The sequence below is a fragment of the Malus sylvestris genome, chromosome 5, assembly GCF_916048215.2.
Source record: "Malus sylvestris chromosome 5, drMalSylv7.2, whole genome shotgun sequence".
Classification (NCBI taxonomy): domain Eukaryota; kingdom Viridiplantae; phylum Streptophyta; class Magnoliopsida; order Rosales; family Rosaceae; genus Malus; species Malus sylvestris.
The window spans coordinates 23,942,076-23,960,573 of record NC_062264.1 but is presented as its reverse complement, the minus strand read 5'-3'; the positions used below and the strand labels follow the sequence as shown (position 1 = coordinate 23,960,573).

Sequence of the window (18,498 nt, the reverse complement as noted above, 5' to 3'; positions counted from 1 at the left end):
GCCGTAACTTACTTAATAACCCATCCTTAGTAAATTTGGTTTTTATTATTCGAGGGATATAGTTGATCTAATCTAAATTATAAAAAAAATTGAATTTGGGTGTAAAGACAAAAGTACATCGTTCTAGCCGACTTAATTAAGCTTCTGGTTTACAAATGTTAGGTGTAACAAGGGAGACTAAAAACTAAAAGTATTTATCAAATGAGTTTTTAATTTTCAAAAAACGTGAAAACAAAAACTGCAAATAAATTGGTTTTCTAATGGCTCCCTCAAAAAAAAAAAAAAAAGATTTAACCTTTTGGTTTTCAGTTTTCAATTTTAATTTTTATTTAAAAAAAGAACTTTTTGCTAAAAATAAAAAATAAAAAAAACTGAAAACAAAGTTATCGACTCTAAAAAAACTTGATAGATTTCACATCAATGGAAAGAGTGTGAGATTCATTGTTCATGGCGACACTCACGCTTTATATGTGTGAAATCCCAATGTCGGACATACATATATCATTATAATGTAAATTTTCGACAATTGGCGAAAATGGGTGAATAATAATATATCAAAGACTAAGCAATTAATTGGATAGTCATAGTGATTTAGGGTTGACATATATAAAGAGAGCAATGTTTCTGTTAGTTTAAGATATGTAGAATCTGTCCTTTGAGATTGTGCAAAAACTTGTATCAAGGTGAAAATTAACCAAAAATTAAAGTACTGAAAAGTGCTTTTCCCATATGGAACACTGCTGCTTTATGCTTCATTAGGAAGATGGTGCAAGTGGAGGGGACTAAAATGGTGATTGTGGAGGTGTTGGTGGTGGTGGTGGTCATGATGGTTGTCCAAGCCAACGCCATTTTCCTCCGTTTTAGCTGTCTCGTTGCGCGGTCTTAACGGGTTCCTTATTAGCTCTAGCAAGGAGTCTCTCACATCATCAGCTTCAACCATATCAGTATCCTTTTTCTGGCAACGAAAAAAAATGAACAAAATCACTTAATGTAAGATTAATGCTGCTTTAAATTGTACGGTAGATGTTACAACCCTCTAACTTTTCTCCCAATATGTTTTCTCAACTCTCTCACACAGATAAGGCGAAGGTGTACACGAGCTTGCCTCATCTTACTAAGGAAAATTCCTTACATACAACAAGTACACACAATGTTGCACTCACAAAAAACCACCCTCACATACTGATTATGTGCCAAATAGTTGTGAGACGAGGGATTGTGTACACTCGTTGTATACCGAAAAAATGTCCTAACTATGTGCAACGGTTGGAAAAAATTTAGAGTTTTGAGCTAGAAAAGCAACTAACCTCTACAATGAAAACATTGGACACAAGGCATCTGAAGGTAGTCACATTTGCATTAGTAACTTCCAGGCACAGTGAACTCAAAGCCTCCATCAACCTCTCAAATCCACCAGGCTTTTGCTCACAGAACACTTTCACAAAGAACTGGTTTCCGTCCAATTGAGCCACTTCCACTTGGGGCTGCAACATTTTCCATTTCTTTGATTAATACCTAAGAAATAATTAATCCCAAATAGAGAAGGGTAGTCGTTTTCACAATCCCGTTTTCTCCTTATGCTTTCCTCCCATTGTTTTTACATGGATTTATTCAAAGGAAAACAAATGAAAATAACTTGAAAACTTTTGAGCTTTAACGATAAGGACAAGATAAAGAGTAAAGTGAATAGTACCAAGTTTGACTTTTTAGCGTAAAAATATGGTTTTTCGTTAAAGTGAATAGTACCGCGGGCTTTTCGTTGAAACTCCCTTTATTCAATCCAATGGCTAAAAAGAGGAAGGAATGTAGGTGAAGTTCCCGAAAAAAGAAAAACTTCAAGAAGAGAAGAACACAAGATATGTACCTCCATCTGTTCTGTCTTGTGATCATGGACAGCATATGAATAATCTCGGCTTTGTTTCGAGATGCTGCAGTCTCCCGGTGTTCCAAAATGAAATCCATTTGAAGCTTTATGATCATCTTGATGATCATCAGATTTAGGCCTAATGTGATCAACTCCACTTCGGCTCTGAATTTCTGATTTGACATTGTTCTTAGCAGCATCATCCTCTGCATGATCATCAAGCTCATCTTGGAGCTGTTTAGCTTGCTTCTGCAGCTGCTTCACATATTCAATTGCATCCCCAAGAATGGAGGCCCTGTCCAACTGTGAATTAAAAGGGAGTTGGCATTAGATAAAAGATAGCATTTTCAATGAGCCCATTACTTTTATAGTCGAGCGATATTCAAATTTAATCTAAACTGCAGGGAGGGAGATTCGAACTTGGGTGTAGAAGAGAGGAGGATACATTGCCCTAGCTAACTTGACTATGAATAGGTCTTCTTATGAGCCTATTATGTGAGGTTACTAGTGAGTTCTTTCTTTTCATATCGTTTATAAAGCCTGAATTGATTCAACACATTAACGAAGCAAGACATGACACAAATCGAATGAGGTTTCAAAAGAAAAGATGCAAGATTATGAAATGCGATGGGTACCTTAGAAATAATGGGAACCAAAGACCTAAGAGCATAAAGTCTGTCATTAAGCTTCTTCCTTCTCTTTCTCTCAGCTATAAGGTTTTTGGCTTGAGGCCGTTTCCCTGTCCTCCTTTGATATTTTGTATCCGCCTCCTCATCAATCTGATCGCTGCAATCCGACATAAAATCCCCAGCTTGTCCCTCTGCCTCATGTGTATTTGAGTCCCGCTTCTCGTTACCCTCTTGCTGATCAATGTTTGGTACTAATGCCTCCATATATTGTTGCATATCCATGTGCCGTTGTCTCTCACTAGTGATAGACATCTGCATCGCCTCCATCTCTTGAAACCCATTTTCTGCTGAAGAAATATCAATATTATTCTTGGTTAGGTTTCCCGAGTTGTAATTAGTAAATTGCTGCGAGAAGTTCATTGGAGAATTGCTTGTTCTCTCCATGGATACATCATATGGATGCAGATTCAAATTCTCTAAAGAAGTTCTGAATGAAAGATGGTCTAAAAATCGCTTTGATCCGACTTCACTCATTTTGCGCGTACCAGTTATGCTAGTCAGGGCCTCCTCCTCTAGTGAGAGGTTGTATTGGGCTGTGACAAAATCAATAACATGCTGATCTTCAAATACCTGCAGTCACAGAAAACAGAAGAATAAAAAAACTGCCATGCTAAAGATCATTTTTTTCCGGATAGTGAAGGAAAACGGTTTACTTTATGGCTCATACGAAATGTGCATGAATGCCGTTAAATATACAAATAAAAGTTAAAGATACTGGAAACATTACTTGTTTGGTAACAAGAAGCTCGATTATTCCTCCTGGTATTGGAATCACAACCCTGGTCCCAATAGTTTCCTGCAAGTGTAATCAAGAAAAGTATGAGCTCGATATCAAAGGGGCTGTGCCTTCTGGAAATAGGAGAAAGGGAGCTAGTGGTACATACCTCTAATGTACTTAAAAATGTGTTGTTAGAGAAGTTTAACCAACTGGTTTGGTTTGAAATCAAGGTCTCTGCATAAATCCTGTCAATAATCACACATTTACATGAGGCCAGGCCAAATGGTTAAAAAATTAATCAAAGTACACAAAAGAAAGTGTGATACAATCTTTCATTTTTCTATGTCGTCAATTTGGATCGTACATCATAACGTGTCAGGCCGCCTTGAAGGAGAACACTTTGTTTATACGGGAAAAAAAAAATGGAGGGATGAAGGAGAAAACTGATAAACAAATAAATAGGTTATACCCGGAGTGTAGGGGCATGGAAGAAGGTATTTGGGCTAGAAGATCACAAGATGTGGTTCTTGGATGCTGTAAGATTGTATCCCTACATGCAAGCACTGGAGGAGGGAAAGGAAGATTTTGTCCAGCATCAGTTTGGGTGATCTCAGTCCCAGCACAGCAACAATCAATCAACTCAATAAACCTAAAAATAAACCACAAGAAAGTCACATACTCGCACGCGCACATATACATATATGTTGGGACATGAAGAAATTGAAAGATTGATAATGTAGTTATGGTTTGATAACCTTTGGTCTTCACTTAGTTTCCAGAGAACACAACAGTCCCAGCCTTTCAAACCCACAAGAGATCTAAGCCTGTGGATGAGGTATGGCATGATCATCATTGCCGCCTATAACGATTGAAAATACAAAAGCGAGGGGAAAACGCAGAGTAAACTGATTTCGAATTCCAACACAGAATCTTAAGAGTATCAGTTCAGTTGGCAGCAATAGTTAACTGCACCATCATCATATTTAAAACCTCAGCAAACTCAGAAGAATTTTGTAGCTTTCAATAAAATCAAGAAGAAAACACTTTTTATATGGCAAGAACTTGGTAGGTAAACTGCAGTCCATGCATGACTGAGAGAGAGAGAGAGAGAGAGAGAGAGAGAGAGAGCTCAATTAATTAGTTTAATTATTTTTTGTGTTCTTTTTTCTCCTTTTGTTTTGGATAACTAAGGAGGATGGCTGGGTAATGATGGGAGGAGCATAATGCATGAGCTAATATAGCGTGCAAAGTGGTAACTGACATTGTTAAAGTTTTTCATTCGTTTTGGTTTGGTATATGTATTTGCTCATGTTTCAACTACTACAATTCTCCAAATGCTTTAAACCAAAAACGGAAACCATATATACGTGAGCATTCCATTCAAACAGTTGGTGAAGGAAATGCAAGCTAGCTCGGATGATTGTCCGCTTTTTAGATGAAATGCCCAACAGTCAGCAAAGCTACGAAGTTCAACCTAATTAAGGATTATAAGCCCTTCAAGCACCCCCTATAGTGGCCTCACAAAAACTATGAGCTATAACTCGCGGTTTATATCATATTTGCAAAGTTTAATAAATTTTTATACAAAATCATCATAAGACTTATTTCGTGTTATTTTTCCGCAATATAAGTTTTTTAAAAAAAAATCATCCGGGACATTCCAGAAATGTTCTAGCTCTTGAAGGGCCTTGCTAGTAGTTTTACTTTATTTTGTTGGAGTTATTTTTTAGAAATCTCATTGTCTCACATTGATAACCACCAAAAGTTTCTCACACTTTGTAAGAATTTGTCTCTCTCTCTCTCTCTCAAAGTGATTGAAGAGATGGACATTGGAGAACAAAATTGGGCTTGAACCTTGGGTTTGGACTTGGGTGTATTGACAATTCCACCTCCTATTTTTCCTCCTAAACCTAGGTGGGTGAACAATACCAATTAATGCAACTTTCATATTGACAATCCTACCCCCGACTTAATGCAACTTTCATATTGACAATCCTACCACCGACTTAATGCAACTTTCATATTGACAACCATTGACTCTTTCCCCTAAACCTAATGTGCTGTTGTTTTTTTTTTTTTTAATTTTTATAACAAACGATATTTTCTACGGGGAGGTGGTGGCAATAACGTGGTTTAAATTCGCTTTTGGCAAGAATCAAACCTAAGACCTCTCACTTACAAGTGAAGAGGAATATCACTAAACCGTAGCATCTAAGTGGTTGCTCAAAGCACTTTTAGCACTACAGTTTACCAAACACTTACCTTTTTTTTTTTAACAGCTGTTTATTTTCACAAAAAAGCATAATCAGTTTTGAAAAAAAAAATAATCACAGCACTCCCAACTATCCTTGAATAGGTCAAACAGAACCACCAACCAGAATTACATAGGAAAGTATAAGATGCTAAAAAATATGTGTGCTTATCATTTCTCATTTGACAATTGTTTATAACTCCAACTTCTATGCATTCATCTTATGCAAAATTTGATATTTGTTTATCAAGTTTGGAAAAATATCCATGACTATTAGATAAGAAGGTGACCAAAATTTGAATCCATGTAGGAAATTTGCTCAATCTTACTACATGATAAAAATCCATGTACCGTGGGGAGAGAGAGGGACTAGTAGGTTCCCGTTTGGGTTTGGTCGAATTTTTTATGTTAGAAAATTGTGATGTGGAAGTTATTGAGAATGAATTTCATATTGATGAGAGGAGAAATGTTGCACGTGTTTATAAGTAGTTGGACTACTCCTCATATTGCCAATTGGTTTTATGGTGGAACCTCAACTTTCTTCATGGTATCATAGTAGGTTGTCGTCCCATGTGTGAAGCCCAACGACCACACGTGCTCCACGTCACATGTCACTGATATTGTGTTGTTCACATGTTAGGCTTGAAAATTCATCACACGTGAGGGGAGTGTTGAGAATGAATCCCACATTGATGAGAGGAGGGACCTTGCATGTGCTTATAAGTAGTTGGCTACTCTTCATATTGCCAATTGGTTTTATGGTGAAACCTCAACTTTCTTGAACAATTATATTAGTAGGTAAGTGGGTCTCACTCATGCCACGTTGAGTATTTTTAGTTTTATTGACGGAGTATGCCACGTTGAGTATTATCAGTTTTATTGACAGAGTTAACGAAAAATCATTGTGAATCGAAAATAGAGTTTCGGGATGTAAAGTGAAGAAATTTGAGTTTTAGAGGACAAACACTAACCTTACACCACCATTACTATTACCACACCTTTGTTGCTACCGCTCTCTTGCGGAAGCGGAGTATCAAGCTCTTGCTTATGCTTGTGTGGATACAATATGGATCCAAGGTCTCTTGCAAGAGCTTCGTTGTCCACTCACTCGTCCGGTTCTTATCAACTGTGATAATCTCTCAGCAACATATTTAGCTGCCAATGCAGTTTTTCATGCCTGGACGAAACATACAGCCATTGATTATCACTTTGTGAGAGAGTTGCATCAGGCAGTCACCGCGTTTAGTCCATTCCCCCCACACATCAGCTTGCCGATGTCTTTACAAAAGGCTTAGATACAGACTGTTTTGAGCTTCTCGTTTCCAAACTTGTCTCCTACTCCGAGTCAAGTTTGTGGGGGAGTCTTAAGGGAGTTATAAGCATTAATTCAACATTATTTAGGGAGTACTATGGTCGTATAAAGGGATCTTTCCGATGTTGTTATCAGGCTGTAACTCTATGTATTTTCGTTATGTTGTTATTAGGCTCTAACTCTATATTTATGTTGCATTCTTTCCTGTTGTAACTGTAGAACACACTAACTCCATAGCTTGTCGAAATATGTGTACAATTGTTCTATGCTATTACGAGGAAAGTCACTTTTTACGGTGACAATTGTGGGGGTGGCAACGGTGGCAACGATGGTGGTGGTGATGATGATGGTGATGTAAGATTAGTGATTGTAGTGGCAGGTGGTAACGGCTACTTAAGAAAAAACATTTAGAGAGATAAATAACATCATTTTTTAAATTTAATGGAGTATTACAAAAATTAAAAATATTCATTTTATACTAAACTATGAGCTCTTTATATGCGTGCGTCTTGCGAAGTTCAAAATCACAAAACATATTTTCGTATTATTTTAAAGAAGTTCTGAACTCATTGATGCTCGTATGTTCAAAACCCACCTCCACCAATAAAAGAAAAAACATGAAGTATATTTAAAATAACCATTATAACTAAGTTCGTACGACATGAAGTGAAAGAAACCGAATGCTCCTACTTAACTCATACATGAACTGAGTAGATTATGATCAACCAATGATAAAGATGTTGTAAGTGGCATGACGAAATAACTGTAGAGATGGTGTTATTGGTAATGATCATGATAAAAGTGATGATCCACTGATCTGCCATTCCATATATATAATGCTTTAGCCATCATCTCAGATTCTCAGGCCACCCTTATGATGGATTCCATTGACAGTTTCTGAGTTATCTCCAGCAAAGAGTCCTTAACATGATCAGCTTGAACTATTTTACTGGTACTGTCATTTTTCTGCACAACCAAACATAATGGTTATCAGTTAATATTAATAAAATATAATAAAATGCCTTGGGGTATTAAAGATAATTTAGATAACGTTAATTACCTGTACTTTAAAGACATTAAAGATCAGGGTTTTGAAGCTAGTCGCATTTGCATAGGTTACTTCCAAGCCTAAAGTATCCAATGCCTCCATCAGTCTTACAAACCCTCCTGGCTTGTGCTCACATAATACAGTCACAGAGAATTCATTAACATCCAACTCAGTTACTTCCACTTGTGGCTGCAATTAGTTTCACATTCTTTTGATCACCTAAAGAGATAGAACTCCAAATATACATCCAAATTTAAAAAATATAAGATTTTAGTTTAGTCTATACCTCCATCTTTTCATTTTCTGGTGTGTTTGCAATGATAGTTTCAATTTGACGGAGAAACTCTGATTGTAAATTGCCATTGTTTCCACAAATATAACTAGTTTCCTTTCCTCCACCATTTGAGTTACATTCAAGCTCTTTTTGAAGTTCTTTTACTTGCCTCTGCAACTTCGACACGTATGCAATTGTGTCCCCGATGACGGAAGCTCTGTCCATCTAAGAATCAAGATGATTAGGCATTATATATATTAGAGCTTCTCCTAAAGATTGTAATCACATTAGCTGAATACAAGACGTGACAGCGTACTAATCACATCAATTGTTCATTAACATATCAACTGTCAGCGCACTTTCCCATTATTCTGTATATGTCTAACTGAAAACGCTGATAATACTAATCTGAAAATAAAAATAAACACTTAATGCAATTGATCATCACCCCAGTATTGTTGGGAAGCAAAGTGCGAAGGATATGGTATATGTCGTTAATCTTATTCCTTCTCTTCATTTCAGCTTCAAAGTTTGATTGAGGTACTTTTTCATTCCTACCGCAACAATCAGTTCATCAGTAAACGTTAAAAAAAACCGAAAAAGTCACTGGGAAAAGGAAGAAATGGAGAGTAGCTAGCTAATTATAACCTTTGGTCTTCACTCGGTTTCCAACTTTTCAAACGCACTAGAGATCCACGCATCTGTCTGAGGCTTGGCAGGGTCATCATCATGTTCATGCCACCTGTAAACGATTGATAAAACATTAATTTCAAATTCCTAAACCTCACCGAATTAGTTGAGTACATAACAAGAACTGAGAGAAGAAAAATATATAGCTACCTCTTTTGACTGCACATGTCAGTAAGAAAAACGCGACGAGGGCGAAAGAAGAAACGAGGAAGCAGATAAAGCAAAGGTAGAGATCCATAACTTCAGTCAATTGATCAAATCAAGTAAAACAATTGGGGACTCTTGCATTTGACAAAAGTGTTTCCTTTTTTATCGAGAGAGTTTGGTAGGTGAACTGAAGTCCATGCATGAGTGTAGCGTGAGAGAGAACTTAATAAAAAACTACACAAACTAATTAATTTCTTTTTGTGTTTTTTTGTTCCCTTCTCTGTCGGTAATTGAAGAGGATGGCTTGGTAAATATGAGAGCATATTGCATGAATGAGCTGAAACTTTTCTAAAGTTTTTCATTCACTTAGGTTTGGTATATGCATTTGCTCATGTTTCAACTACTCCATAAAGCTAAAAAAACTAAACCAAAGGGGCAATTGACTAAAAAAATCTAAATTGAATGGGCAATTGGCTAAGAAACCTAAACTGAAAGGGCCATTAGCTAAAAAAACTGAAATGGCAACCCGTGAACACAAATTGCCTACTTTTGGATTTGGTTGTGTTCAAACCTATATCGCACAGGCAATAAGAAAGGATGGAGGTATGGTATCTTCCACACATTAGATGCCAACTCATTGCCAAAACACAATAATCTCATCAAGTCACCTCTTAGTCAAAAGTTTGTTATCACATGCCATGTACTTTAAAATTGTTACTGAAGTTTGTTAATCACACGTCATCTTCCTGTAAAATTGTTATTGTTTACTTCAGATTAGCTAGTGATTAGTTAGGCTCCTGTCTTATGTTTTCTATTAATTGTGATATATTCTCATGTGTAAGATCTTTTTTTTTCTTTTTTTTTTGGGGGTAACATGGAAGAAGAAAAAAATTAAACACCTAAAGAACAACTAGTTTAGCTAGCAACTCCAAAGCAGTCATCGGAAAGAGTTTGAACTAAACAAGGAGGAGATTGAGGAAGCTCTTGAAAATCCATCTTGCTATTTAAACCTAATTTGGCTAACCCTTCAGCTGCAAAACTATGCTTTCCATGAACATGCTGCAAATTATAGCTCCAGTTATGTATGATCAAACTTCTCCATTCCGAGATAATTCCGAGATAAGACCATAGAGAGGATGATTAAGGCAAGGCGAATAATGAATGAGACCACCAAAGCATAATCAACCTCCACAATAAGATGAGAGAAATTTCTAGCTTTAGCTATCTTCAACTCATAAAACAAAGCCCAAAGCTCAGCATGGAGAACTTCCCCAACTCCTTTTTAGCAATAAAACCAATGAGACCTTTAAGTTAAATGTGGATGGTGCTAGGCATGTGTAAGATCTTCCAAGAAGCCCCTTAGCTCTTAAAATTAATCATGTTTTGTGTAAAGGAAGTTGAGGTTTTTTAGCATCAATAAGCAATATGGAGAGTAATCCAAAATTCCTTACAAGTATATACAAAGTCTTTTCTTTCCTAAACATGGAATTCAAACTCTTAACATGCTCCCTCACATATATGTAGCGAATTTCCAAGAGTAACCCGTGACCCAATCATTAAAAGCGAATTTCCAAGTACATATACATGCATAATGAAGTTGCATCATATGGAATAGTCTATAGGCTCTTAGTTATTGGATGAAAAAGGAGGATATAATAAATAATAACAAAAGAAAAGAACACAGGGTTAATCTAGGGTTAAGTCCTAGAAACAAGAATTTTCTAGGAACGATGTTTCTAGGGGAAAAGAAAAAAAAAACTCCTCAAAACACCATTTTGAAAATACTTAAAACGTTGTATGTGCTTAAAACACTTGAAATACAGTTTTGAAAATACTTAAAATTTCTAGAAATAATGTTTTTTTTTCTTCAAAATAGTGTTTTAACTATATTAAAAACGATACTTTAAGTATTTTTGATATGAGAACTTTGTAAGGATATAGATAGTGGCTAGGATTGTGCCACTTGTCACAAGATTGTAAGCCTTTGTTTGTTTGTTTGTTAGAGTGTGTTCTCTATATAAATACATCATTGTAATAGCATAGCTTGAAGGTTAAGAAAACCAATATAACAATTCTGCAGTTTCTCTCTCTATAACCTTTCTCTCTCTAGTTCTTGAAATTCTGATCTCTCGATCTCTCCCTCTTAACATTAACAAACTCTATCAAATTATATTTGATAATATGACATGATAGTCTGAATACAACTTGTTTGGGTGTTTAAAAACTCTTACCAAGTCGTAGCTTCGAAACAAAGAGAAACAGGAAATTACAAAAATTATCTTAACTCTTCAAACGTAGTTTTGATCTAGCAAACATGTATTTGGCCCAAAAGACCATAAATCACCGCATAACGCATGTCGAGCATGTCCATAATCTGTCTCGCTAGTTGTTCTCATCAGAATGCTTAATACATAATTAATTAGTAGATTATGCTAAATTAACTATAAAGGTGTTGTAGGTGGTATGAAGAAGCATGGTAATCGTGGAGATGGTGTTGTTGGTGATGATCATGCTGAAAATGATCCAATGGACTGACATTCCCTGATGCTTTAGCAATCATCTCAGGCCACCCTTTTGATGATGGATTCCTTGTTATCTCCAGCAAGGAGTCCCTCACATGATCAGCTTGAACTATTTCAGTGTCCTTTTTCTGCGTAATTAACATATAATAAAAAATTAAGTGCTTTTCACAAATAAAAACTCTTGGTTATGTCAAAAACACTCAAAGCACCGGTTTGAAGAAAAAGAAAGAAAGAAAAAACTCATTGATCCTACTGTTCTTAGACCCGTCAATTAGTGTATCTGACACTTAGTTGATAAATGAGGAATTTTGTCTTTTATAGTAAGATTCTTGAAATATTTGTCACTAACATTAACATTAACAGTTGTCATGAGCTACATAATTAAGTAAGAGATAATTGGTTACCTCTACTTTGAAGACGTTAGAGACAAGGCTTCTGAAGCTAGTCACATTTGCATTGGTCACTTCCAAGCCTAAAGAATCCAATGCCTCCATCAATCTCACAAACCCTCCTGGCTTGTGCTCACAGAATACAGTCACAAAGAATTCATTTCCATCCAACTGAGTAACCCCTACTTGTGGCTGCAACCATATTATTCCATTAATCTTTTTGTTATCTGAAATTTCAAATTTAAAAAACATATATAAGATTAAGTTATACCTCCATCTCTTGTCCCCTGTCCTTAGTAATATCTGAGTCTTGGTTTTTTTGTTTAGAGATATTGCCAATGTCTCCTGCTGTTCCCACACGAAACCCATTTGGAAGCTCATCATTTTCTTGTTTATTTGCAGTGGTATTTCCGTTTTGACTCAGAGTTTCTGGCTGGAAATTGGTGTGGTTTCCACAGATATTATTGGAATTCCTTTTCTTAGATCCTCCATCATCTGAATGCTGTTCAAGCTCCTCTTGGAGTTCTTTTTCTTGCCTCTGCAACTCCTTCACGAACTCAATCGCGTCCCCGAGTATGGAAGCCTTGTCCATCTGTGAATCAAAATGAGTAGGCATTAGATTCTGCTAAAGATGTCACGTATTTTATATAACATTAGCCCGACCACATGATGTGACAACATACTTGTCACACTAGTTACTACTGTCAACTGTTAATTAATTATCAACTATCACATAGGAAAGTGTAAAGTCCATCTAGTACAATTGAAAAAATAATAATAATGCCATGGTCATCACCTTAGAAATGTTGGGAACCAATGAGCGGAGGTGATAGAGCCTCTCATTAAGTTTCTTCCTTCTCTTCCTCTCCGCCACAAGGTTTTTTGACTGAGGCTTTTTTCCTGTTCTTCTCCTATAATTCGTGCCACCATCATCATCAAACTGATCACTGCAATCTGAAGCTGAATGATCAGCAGTTCTTCCACCCTCGTGTTTAATTGAGTCTTGATCATCCACAACCTGCTGCTCAATGTTTTCTATTCCCTCATTAACTTGAATATTATTATGCAAGTTTTGTGCATTAGTATCAGCTTGAAGCCCCATCTCTCCCAAAGACTCATGTGAACCCTGATCAAAATTATAGACATTATTATTGTTACTATTTTGGAGGAAATTCATTGGGGAAGTGCTGCATAGGCGGATTTGGTCAACTGAGATATCGCATGGCAAATTCGAATTGTGATCCAATGCCATTGCCGGAAAAACAGGTTGCTGCTGGAAACTATGATTGTTGTTTAGATGATCATTTCCCCCATTATCATCTACAAGAAATGCCTTTGGTCGTATGTCATTGCTCATGTTGTTTATATCCACGGTGAAGCTTGTATTTGTGCTTGCATTGCAGCTTGCACTAAGCAGGATATCTTGCTCATGTGAAATGTTGCATTGGGCAGTGATAAAGTCAATCACTTGTTGGTCTTCAGAGACCTGTCAAAGTGGAAAAAAATGCAAATACTTAAAAATTGTAATGTGTGAATTTGTTAGTTGCAGGCAAAACTATAAATTGTGACCCTTACATACCCATCTCTCACAAAATTTATGTAGGACACAAATGTTTCAAATAGTTGGTTCATATCATGTACACGAGAACTACTAGCATATAGACGTTTGCATGCGGCAACTCTCATACAAAAGGTGAGCCTTTGTATTTGGGTCTAGCTTAGGCTCAACTTTTGTGTGAGAGGTGGCACATACGCATGTGCGTATGTAAGAATTTCTCCACATGAAAGATCTAAAATAACAAATTGAAAGGAAGCTGTTTAAAAGTGAAGCATCATATATATCATACATCTCTAGAGACAAACAGCTCAATCAGCCCTCCACCACTTGGAACCAAAACCCTGGTCTCATCTCTTTCCTGCAAAATAAGTGATGATGAGTATAGAATTAGATTTAATTATATGCTCAACAAAGAGGGTTTTTTTTTTTTTTCTTAAAAATATCTAAAAGAATTGGACAACGACTATACCATATGACTTAAATCTCTATTGGTAGAGTTCAACCAAATGATCTGGTTTGAAATTAATGCCTGTGCATAAATCCTGTGCAAACAAAATTTAGTTTTTACTTTTAGTACTAATTATAATTGAATGATTAAAAAATACAAAAAATGAAAGCTAAATAATATTTATAGGTACCCAGATTCTAAGGGCAGGGAAGAAGGAAGCTGGGCAAGAAGATCACAAGAATTAGTTCGTGAGTGGTGCATTATATCCCGGCATGGAAGGACAGGATAAACTGGAAAAAGAAGCTCTTGTCCTCCATTTGTCTGAGTGTTTCCATCGGTCCCAGAACAACAACAGTCCATCCATTCAATAAACCTAATAAAAATATAAAAAATCTTTAAATTTGTCACACAAAGAAGAGATAAGGAGGGTAATATTTAGTTAATTTCAATTAGCAACAGAACAATAAGTAGTTCCTCTCTTAATTAACCTTTGGTCTTCACTCAATTTCCATAGAACACAATAATCCCAGCCTTTCAAACCCACAAGGGGTCTAAGCCTATCAATCAGATTTTGCATAATGATTTTCATGCCACCTGCAAAATAATATGATTAACTGTGGAAAGCCAATAATCAAAACAACAGCAACAACAACAAAAATTTATGCTACTAAGTGTGGTCAACTGTATGAATTATGTAATGTCATTGCGCTTGGTTTTGCATCAAGTCTTCCGTTAGCCAATAATCGAAACATGGAATTAATTTCAAATTGTTCAAACAGGGAATTAATTTTGCAGAACCAGCTAAAATTTGTCATAATTTGGGAATTCTTCACAATGCTCCAAACTTTTTCGTTTATTATTATGCAACAAGTTTAGCCCACTAACAAGCACCCAACAGAAGAACATGCAAACCCTACCTGTCAGATGACAATTAGTGCTTCTTGCTTCCAAGACTATTGCAGCGGCCGACTGTTTTCACTGGGAAAAGGAAGAAAATTACTAAAAGAAGAACAAACAGGAAAGAAAATATATTAATCAGAAAAGGTAAAAATGTAGCTAGAAGGGTCCATGCAAAATTTACTACTCGATAGCAATCGTTAACAACTTCTCACACTCGTCATACAAAAATTAAGCTCAGACAGTACAGCATCCACCTCAGTATCCCAGAAAGATATCCATATCAACAAGCTGAGAAGAAACAAAATTGTCAATATATATTCTATTTGCGTTCCAGTGAGAGAGAACCAAGAATTCAAAAACAGTTGAACCCTCCCCATCTCACAAATGTTTCTTTTTATATATACGTGTTTAGGGCTTGGCTAGCTACCTTGGTTGGTGAACTGCAGCCCATGCATGAAGGAGAGAAAATTGTTTTTATTTCCTTATTGCCAATCAAGAAAATATATATTTTAATTCAACAATGCTACAGAGACCACATTTCTCAATTGCATAAATAAAACCGTATTATGATACAAGTGAGTTCATTTTATATAAATGATCATGATCAATCGGTACTAATATATACACACACACACTAGTATCATTTGTTTCAAAATGTAGTAAAATAACTAATTTCTTTAAAAATTCTAATTTACCTAATATTGGAGTCGCTTGGAAAGATGTATATAAGTGATTTTACAGAAAATTTAAGCGTTTTCTAGAAATTTACTTGAAGGTGCTTATTCACAAAGCACTAAAAATTGTTTAATTATAATTTAGAAATATTTTAAAACTTTTTTTGTGAACTTTTTTTTATCCCTTTTTGTAAGCATTTTAATCTTTCAAAAGAAGTCTCAAACGAGTTCTTTTATAATAAAATGACGTAGTGAGATATTTTAGATAGGAAAAGAAGAAAATATCTAAAAATATTATATTTGAGTTGGAAATGATGGGAAAGGCAAATCGCATGACCTGATTTGGCGTTTAGAACCCTAACTACCTCACCTAGTCTTTTATTCGTTTGGTTTCAGCATATTGTTTCGTGTTTCAACTACTTTTACTTGGAAGTTTCAACTGAAAACAGAAACAAGCAATATCACAAGGAAGTGCCATCTGGTGTAAGATTAGGGCTCGTGACTTGTCACCCATTTAGATGAAATATCCGGCTAACAGCCCACCACATATAGATTATTAAAAAATTAAACGAAAGTTACTTAAAAGGTATACTGCATCATTAATTTGATAACTATATAATTATGCACGGTACATGCCCTTTATTTCATGGGATATAGATTTATGTTGAAATCACACTAGGATGTCACCAGTTTTGTTAGTATTAGCAAGCTCTTATTGATACTTTAACTACTTACTCTTTAAGTGGATTTTTTTTCCCAAAGTGAATAGAAATTTGTTTTCGTATCTTCTATCGACCTGGATGATAATTTTTACACAACCCATTTTACCTCTTACGTACTATTTTAATTGTTTAACAATATGTTAGAATGTGTGTGAGATAAAATAGTTTGTATACCTTACATTATGTACGTGAAGTAAAAATTGAACAGCATACCCAACAGTGGCACACATACCCTGTCGGTTGTTAGTATTAGCAAGCTCTTAATGATAGCCTGAGTGTCGGTTGTTAGTATTAGCAATCTCTTAATGATACTTTGAACTCACGCTAACACATACGCTGTCGGTTGACATCATATCCAACAGTGGTACACCACAATCCTCTTTCACTCAAGCCTCTTCGTGGCACTGAAAAGCAAAACAAGAAAGTAATAAAGGAATTCAAGGCACATAGTTTGTTGAGACGATTTAATAGGGCTCATTTTGAGTCTTAAGATTCGAGTTTGAAAAAGAAAATAAAGACTCAAAATTCATTTTTGAGGTTTAATATTTTGGTTATGTACATTGGAGAACTCAAATATAATTTTTCTTGGTTGAATAACATTTTTTTTAGTAACGTTAGATAGACTAAATTTTATAAACTAAATAATATGAAAGTTGATGATTAGATTATTACTTAAACGTTGATAAACATGTTCATTTCCTATTGGTGACACATCATTTAATTTGCAAATTTAGTCTACAAATTTAATCTCCCTAACATTACTTTTTTTTTTTAGTTGACATAGACCCCCACCTTGAACTCAAATCTCATACTGAAACCCAAATATGGGTCTTACTTTGTCTTTGAGTTTTAAGTCTCACGTGCATTAGAGATGTTTTGTTTTCTATTTGAACTCAAATATAAGATTTGAATCCCTAAATTGGAGATGTTCCGGGAGAAACTGAACTCTCTGAATTATTGACCGTGACATTAATTTTCTGTTCTTCTGTTTATTGGCAGAGGCGCGATCATGTTACAGTGTTGGCAAAATCAATTGGGAGCTTATTATTTATTTCCTCACCTAAGTATAGCGGTCCAATATTCTACTTCTCGACATTAAAATGCAAGAAAAATAAGTTAGAAGTTTTTATAATTAACCACATATTCCTACCATTTCTGTGGAGCTAAGAAAAAAGGGTTGGTAAAATGATGACTTTACTGCAAATTAATTGAGCGAGAGGTAGATTAGATGATGTAGAACAACGTTGACAAAATTGAGCTTCTAGAGGCGAGGTGTATTGTGTACAAAATACAACCAACTAAATTGAGCTTCTAGAACTAGTTTGTGTATTCTAATTTATGTCGTAATTAAACGAAATTGAATTCCAATGACCAGAGGACGACCTACGCAACTTGACCTTATATCAATTTTAGAATGACAGGGTTATAAAGGGATTTCCATTTTTTCGATAAAAAAAAGGGACTAGTTGCAGGGTTCATTGTACATCAAAATTTAACGATCTGAATTTTCTTTTTTTTAAATCTTCATGCATGGATCAACTTTACAAAAAATCAATTCAATCTGAAATCATTTACTCATTTGATTATCACGGTAAAATTCCAATGTTTCTTAAATTATAGTGTTCGTCAATCTCTTTAAACTCAATTAGATGTCTCAAGCATTTTTTATTTGATTAATATTTTGCAAGAATAATCTATAAAATACAACTTAAAAATTAAACGGTTCAAATTATTGAAATTCGATGTAAATTGAGCCCACAACTATTCTCCAACTTTACCATAAAATAAGATCCCTTTACGTAAAAGGTCTGAAAATAAAATACAGGGTCTTATGTTAATGTGCGTTGATGTTGATGACTCCGTCAAATCGAATTGATATGATCTAAGCCGATGCTTCTAGGCGTATTCGTTTTTTATTAATGAAAAACTTAAGATAACTTGAAACCACTTCTACCCGCGTTTAGGAGAATTTTTTGTTGTAGAAAGACTCAAATTTAAAATCTTCCACTGCACGAATTTTTTTAGGAAACGAAGTCATCGAACATTAAAAAATGAATAAAATATAATACAAGCGTATACATGTTTTAAACAGTTGGTCAATAACAAAACTTCTATATTGACCAAAATATCTAGAACAAAGTTGCACATGTGATGTGAAACATGAGAACCTGACAAGTATGCCAAAATATACAAATACAAAAAAAAAAAAAAAAAAAAATACCGTACTTGAAATATTTAATTGTCTTTGAAATTTTCTTTTGGAGTGTCATTTTGGTATTTGAATTAGAGAAC

General features: G+C 35.3%; 2 protein-coding genes across 8 annotated transcripts; both read right to left on the bottom strand.

The window, feature by feature from the left end:
- Nucleotides 1-536: 536 nt before the first annotated feature.
- Nucleotides 537-9,121, bottom strand: LOC126623750 (transcription factor ABORTED MICROSPORES-like). Of its 3 annotated transcripts, none has more exons than XM_050292729.1 (10): nucleotides 8,997-9,121; nucleotides 8,805-8,898; nucleotides 3,741-3,920; nucleotides 3,438-3,516; nucleotides 3,281-3,349; nucleotides 3,039-3,123; nucleotides 2,500-2,840; nucleotides 1,865-2,167; nucleotides 1,308-1,484; nucleotides 537-955 (listed from the first exon to the last, which is right to left on the bottom strand). In XM_050292729.1, exons 1-10 carry the CDS (start codon nucleotides 9,082-9,084, stop codon nucleotides 746-748), a joined length of 1,626 nt encoding a protein of 541 aa, XP_050148686.1. In that variant the 5' UTR covers nucleotides 9,085-9,121; the 3' UTR covers nucleotides 537-745. The 3 variants fall into 3 exon arrangements, with proteins under 3 accessions (XP_050148686.1, XP_050148688.1, XP_050148689.1); XM_050292731.1 differs by having other exon boundaries at nucleotides 2,500-2,837; XM_050292732.1 differs by lacking the exons at nucleotides 8,805-8,898; nucleotides 8,997-9,121 and adding an exon at nucleotides 4,027-4,379.
- A 2,021-nt stretch (nucleotides 9,122-11,142) lies between these two features.
- Nucleotides 11,143-15,185, bottom strand: LOC126621229 (transcription factor ABORTED MICROSPORES-like). Of its 5 annotated transcripts, none has more exons than XM_050289630.1 (10): nucleotides 15,034-15,185; nucleotides 14,828-14,888; nucleotides 14,399-14,504; nucleotides 14,101-14,283; nucleotides 13,932-14,004; nucleotides 13,752-13,820; nucleotides 12,701-13,390; nucleotides 12,176-12,496; nucleotides 11,920-12,096; nucleotides 11,143-11,643 (listed from the first exon to the last, which is right to left on the bottom strand). In XM_050289630.1, the coding sequence occupies exons 3-10, from the start codon at nucleotides 14,497-14,499 to the stop codon at nucleotides 11,431-11,433; spliced, it is 1,827 nt and encodes a 608-aa protein (XP_050145587.1). In that variant the 5' UTR covers nucleotides 14,500-14,504; nucleotides 14,828-14,888; nucleotides 15,034-15,185; the 3' UTR covers nucleotides 11,143-11,430. The 5 variants fall into 5 exon arrangements, with proteins under 5 accessions (XP_050145587.1, XP_050145585.1, XP_050145586.1 ...); XM_050289628.1 differs by having other exon boundaries at nucleotides 14,992-15,181; XM_050289629.1 differs by having other exon boundaries at nucleotides 14,995-15,181.
- Between the last annotated feature and the right edge of the window lie 3,313 nt (nucleotides 15,186-18,498).

Excerpts from the sequence above, each read along its gene's own strand:
- LOC126623750 (XM_050292729.1), bottom strand. The coding sequence starts at position 9,084 with ATGGATCTCTACCTTTGCTTTATCTGCTTCCTCGTTTCTTCTTTCGCC. Across the intron at positions 3,517-3,740 it reads TCCATGCCCCTACACTCCGG|GATTTATGCAGAGACCTTGA; the intron begins GTATAACCTATT and ends GATTATTGACAG. Across the intron at positions 2,841-3,038 it reads GGCCCTGACTAGCATAACTG|CAGAAAATGGGTTTCAAGAG; the intron begins GTACGCGCAAAA and ends ATATTTCTTCAG.
- LOC126621229 (XM_050289630.1), bottom strand. The coding sequence starts at position 14,499 with ATGAAAATCATTATGCAAAATCTGATTGATAGGCTTAGACCCCTTGTG. Across the intron at positions 14,284-14,398 it reads AAATTGAGTGAAGACCAAAG|GTTTATTGAATGGATGGACT; the intron begins GTTAATTAAGAG and ends TATTTTTATTAG. Across the intron at positions 12,097-12,175 it reads ACAGGGGACAAGAGATGGAG|CCACAAGTAGGGGTTACTCA; the intron begins GTATAACTTAAT and ends ATATGGTTGCAG.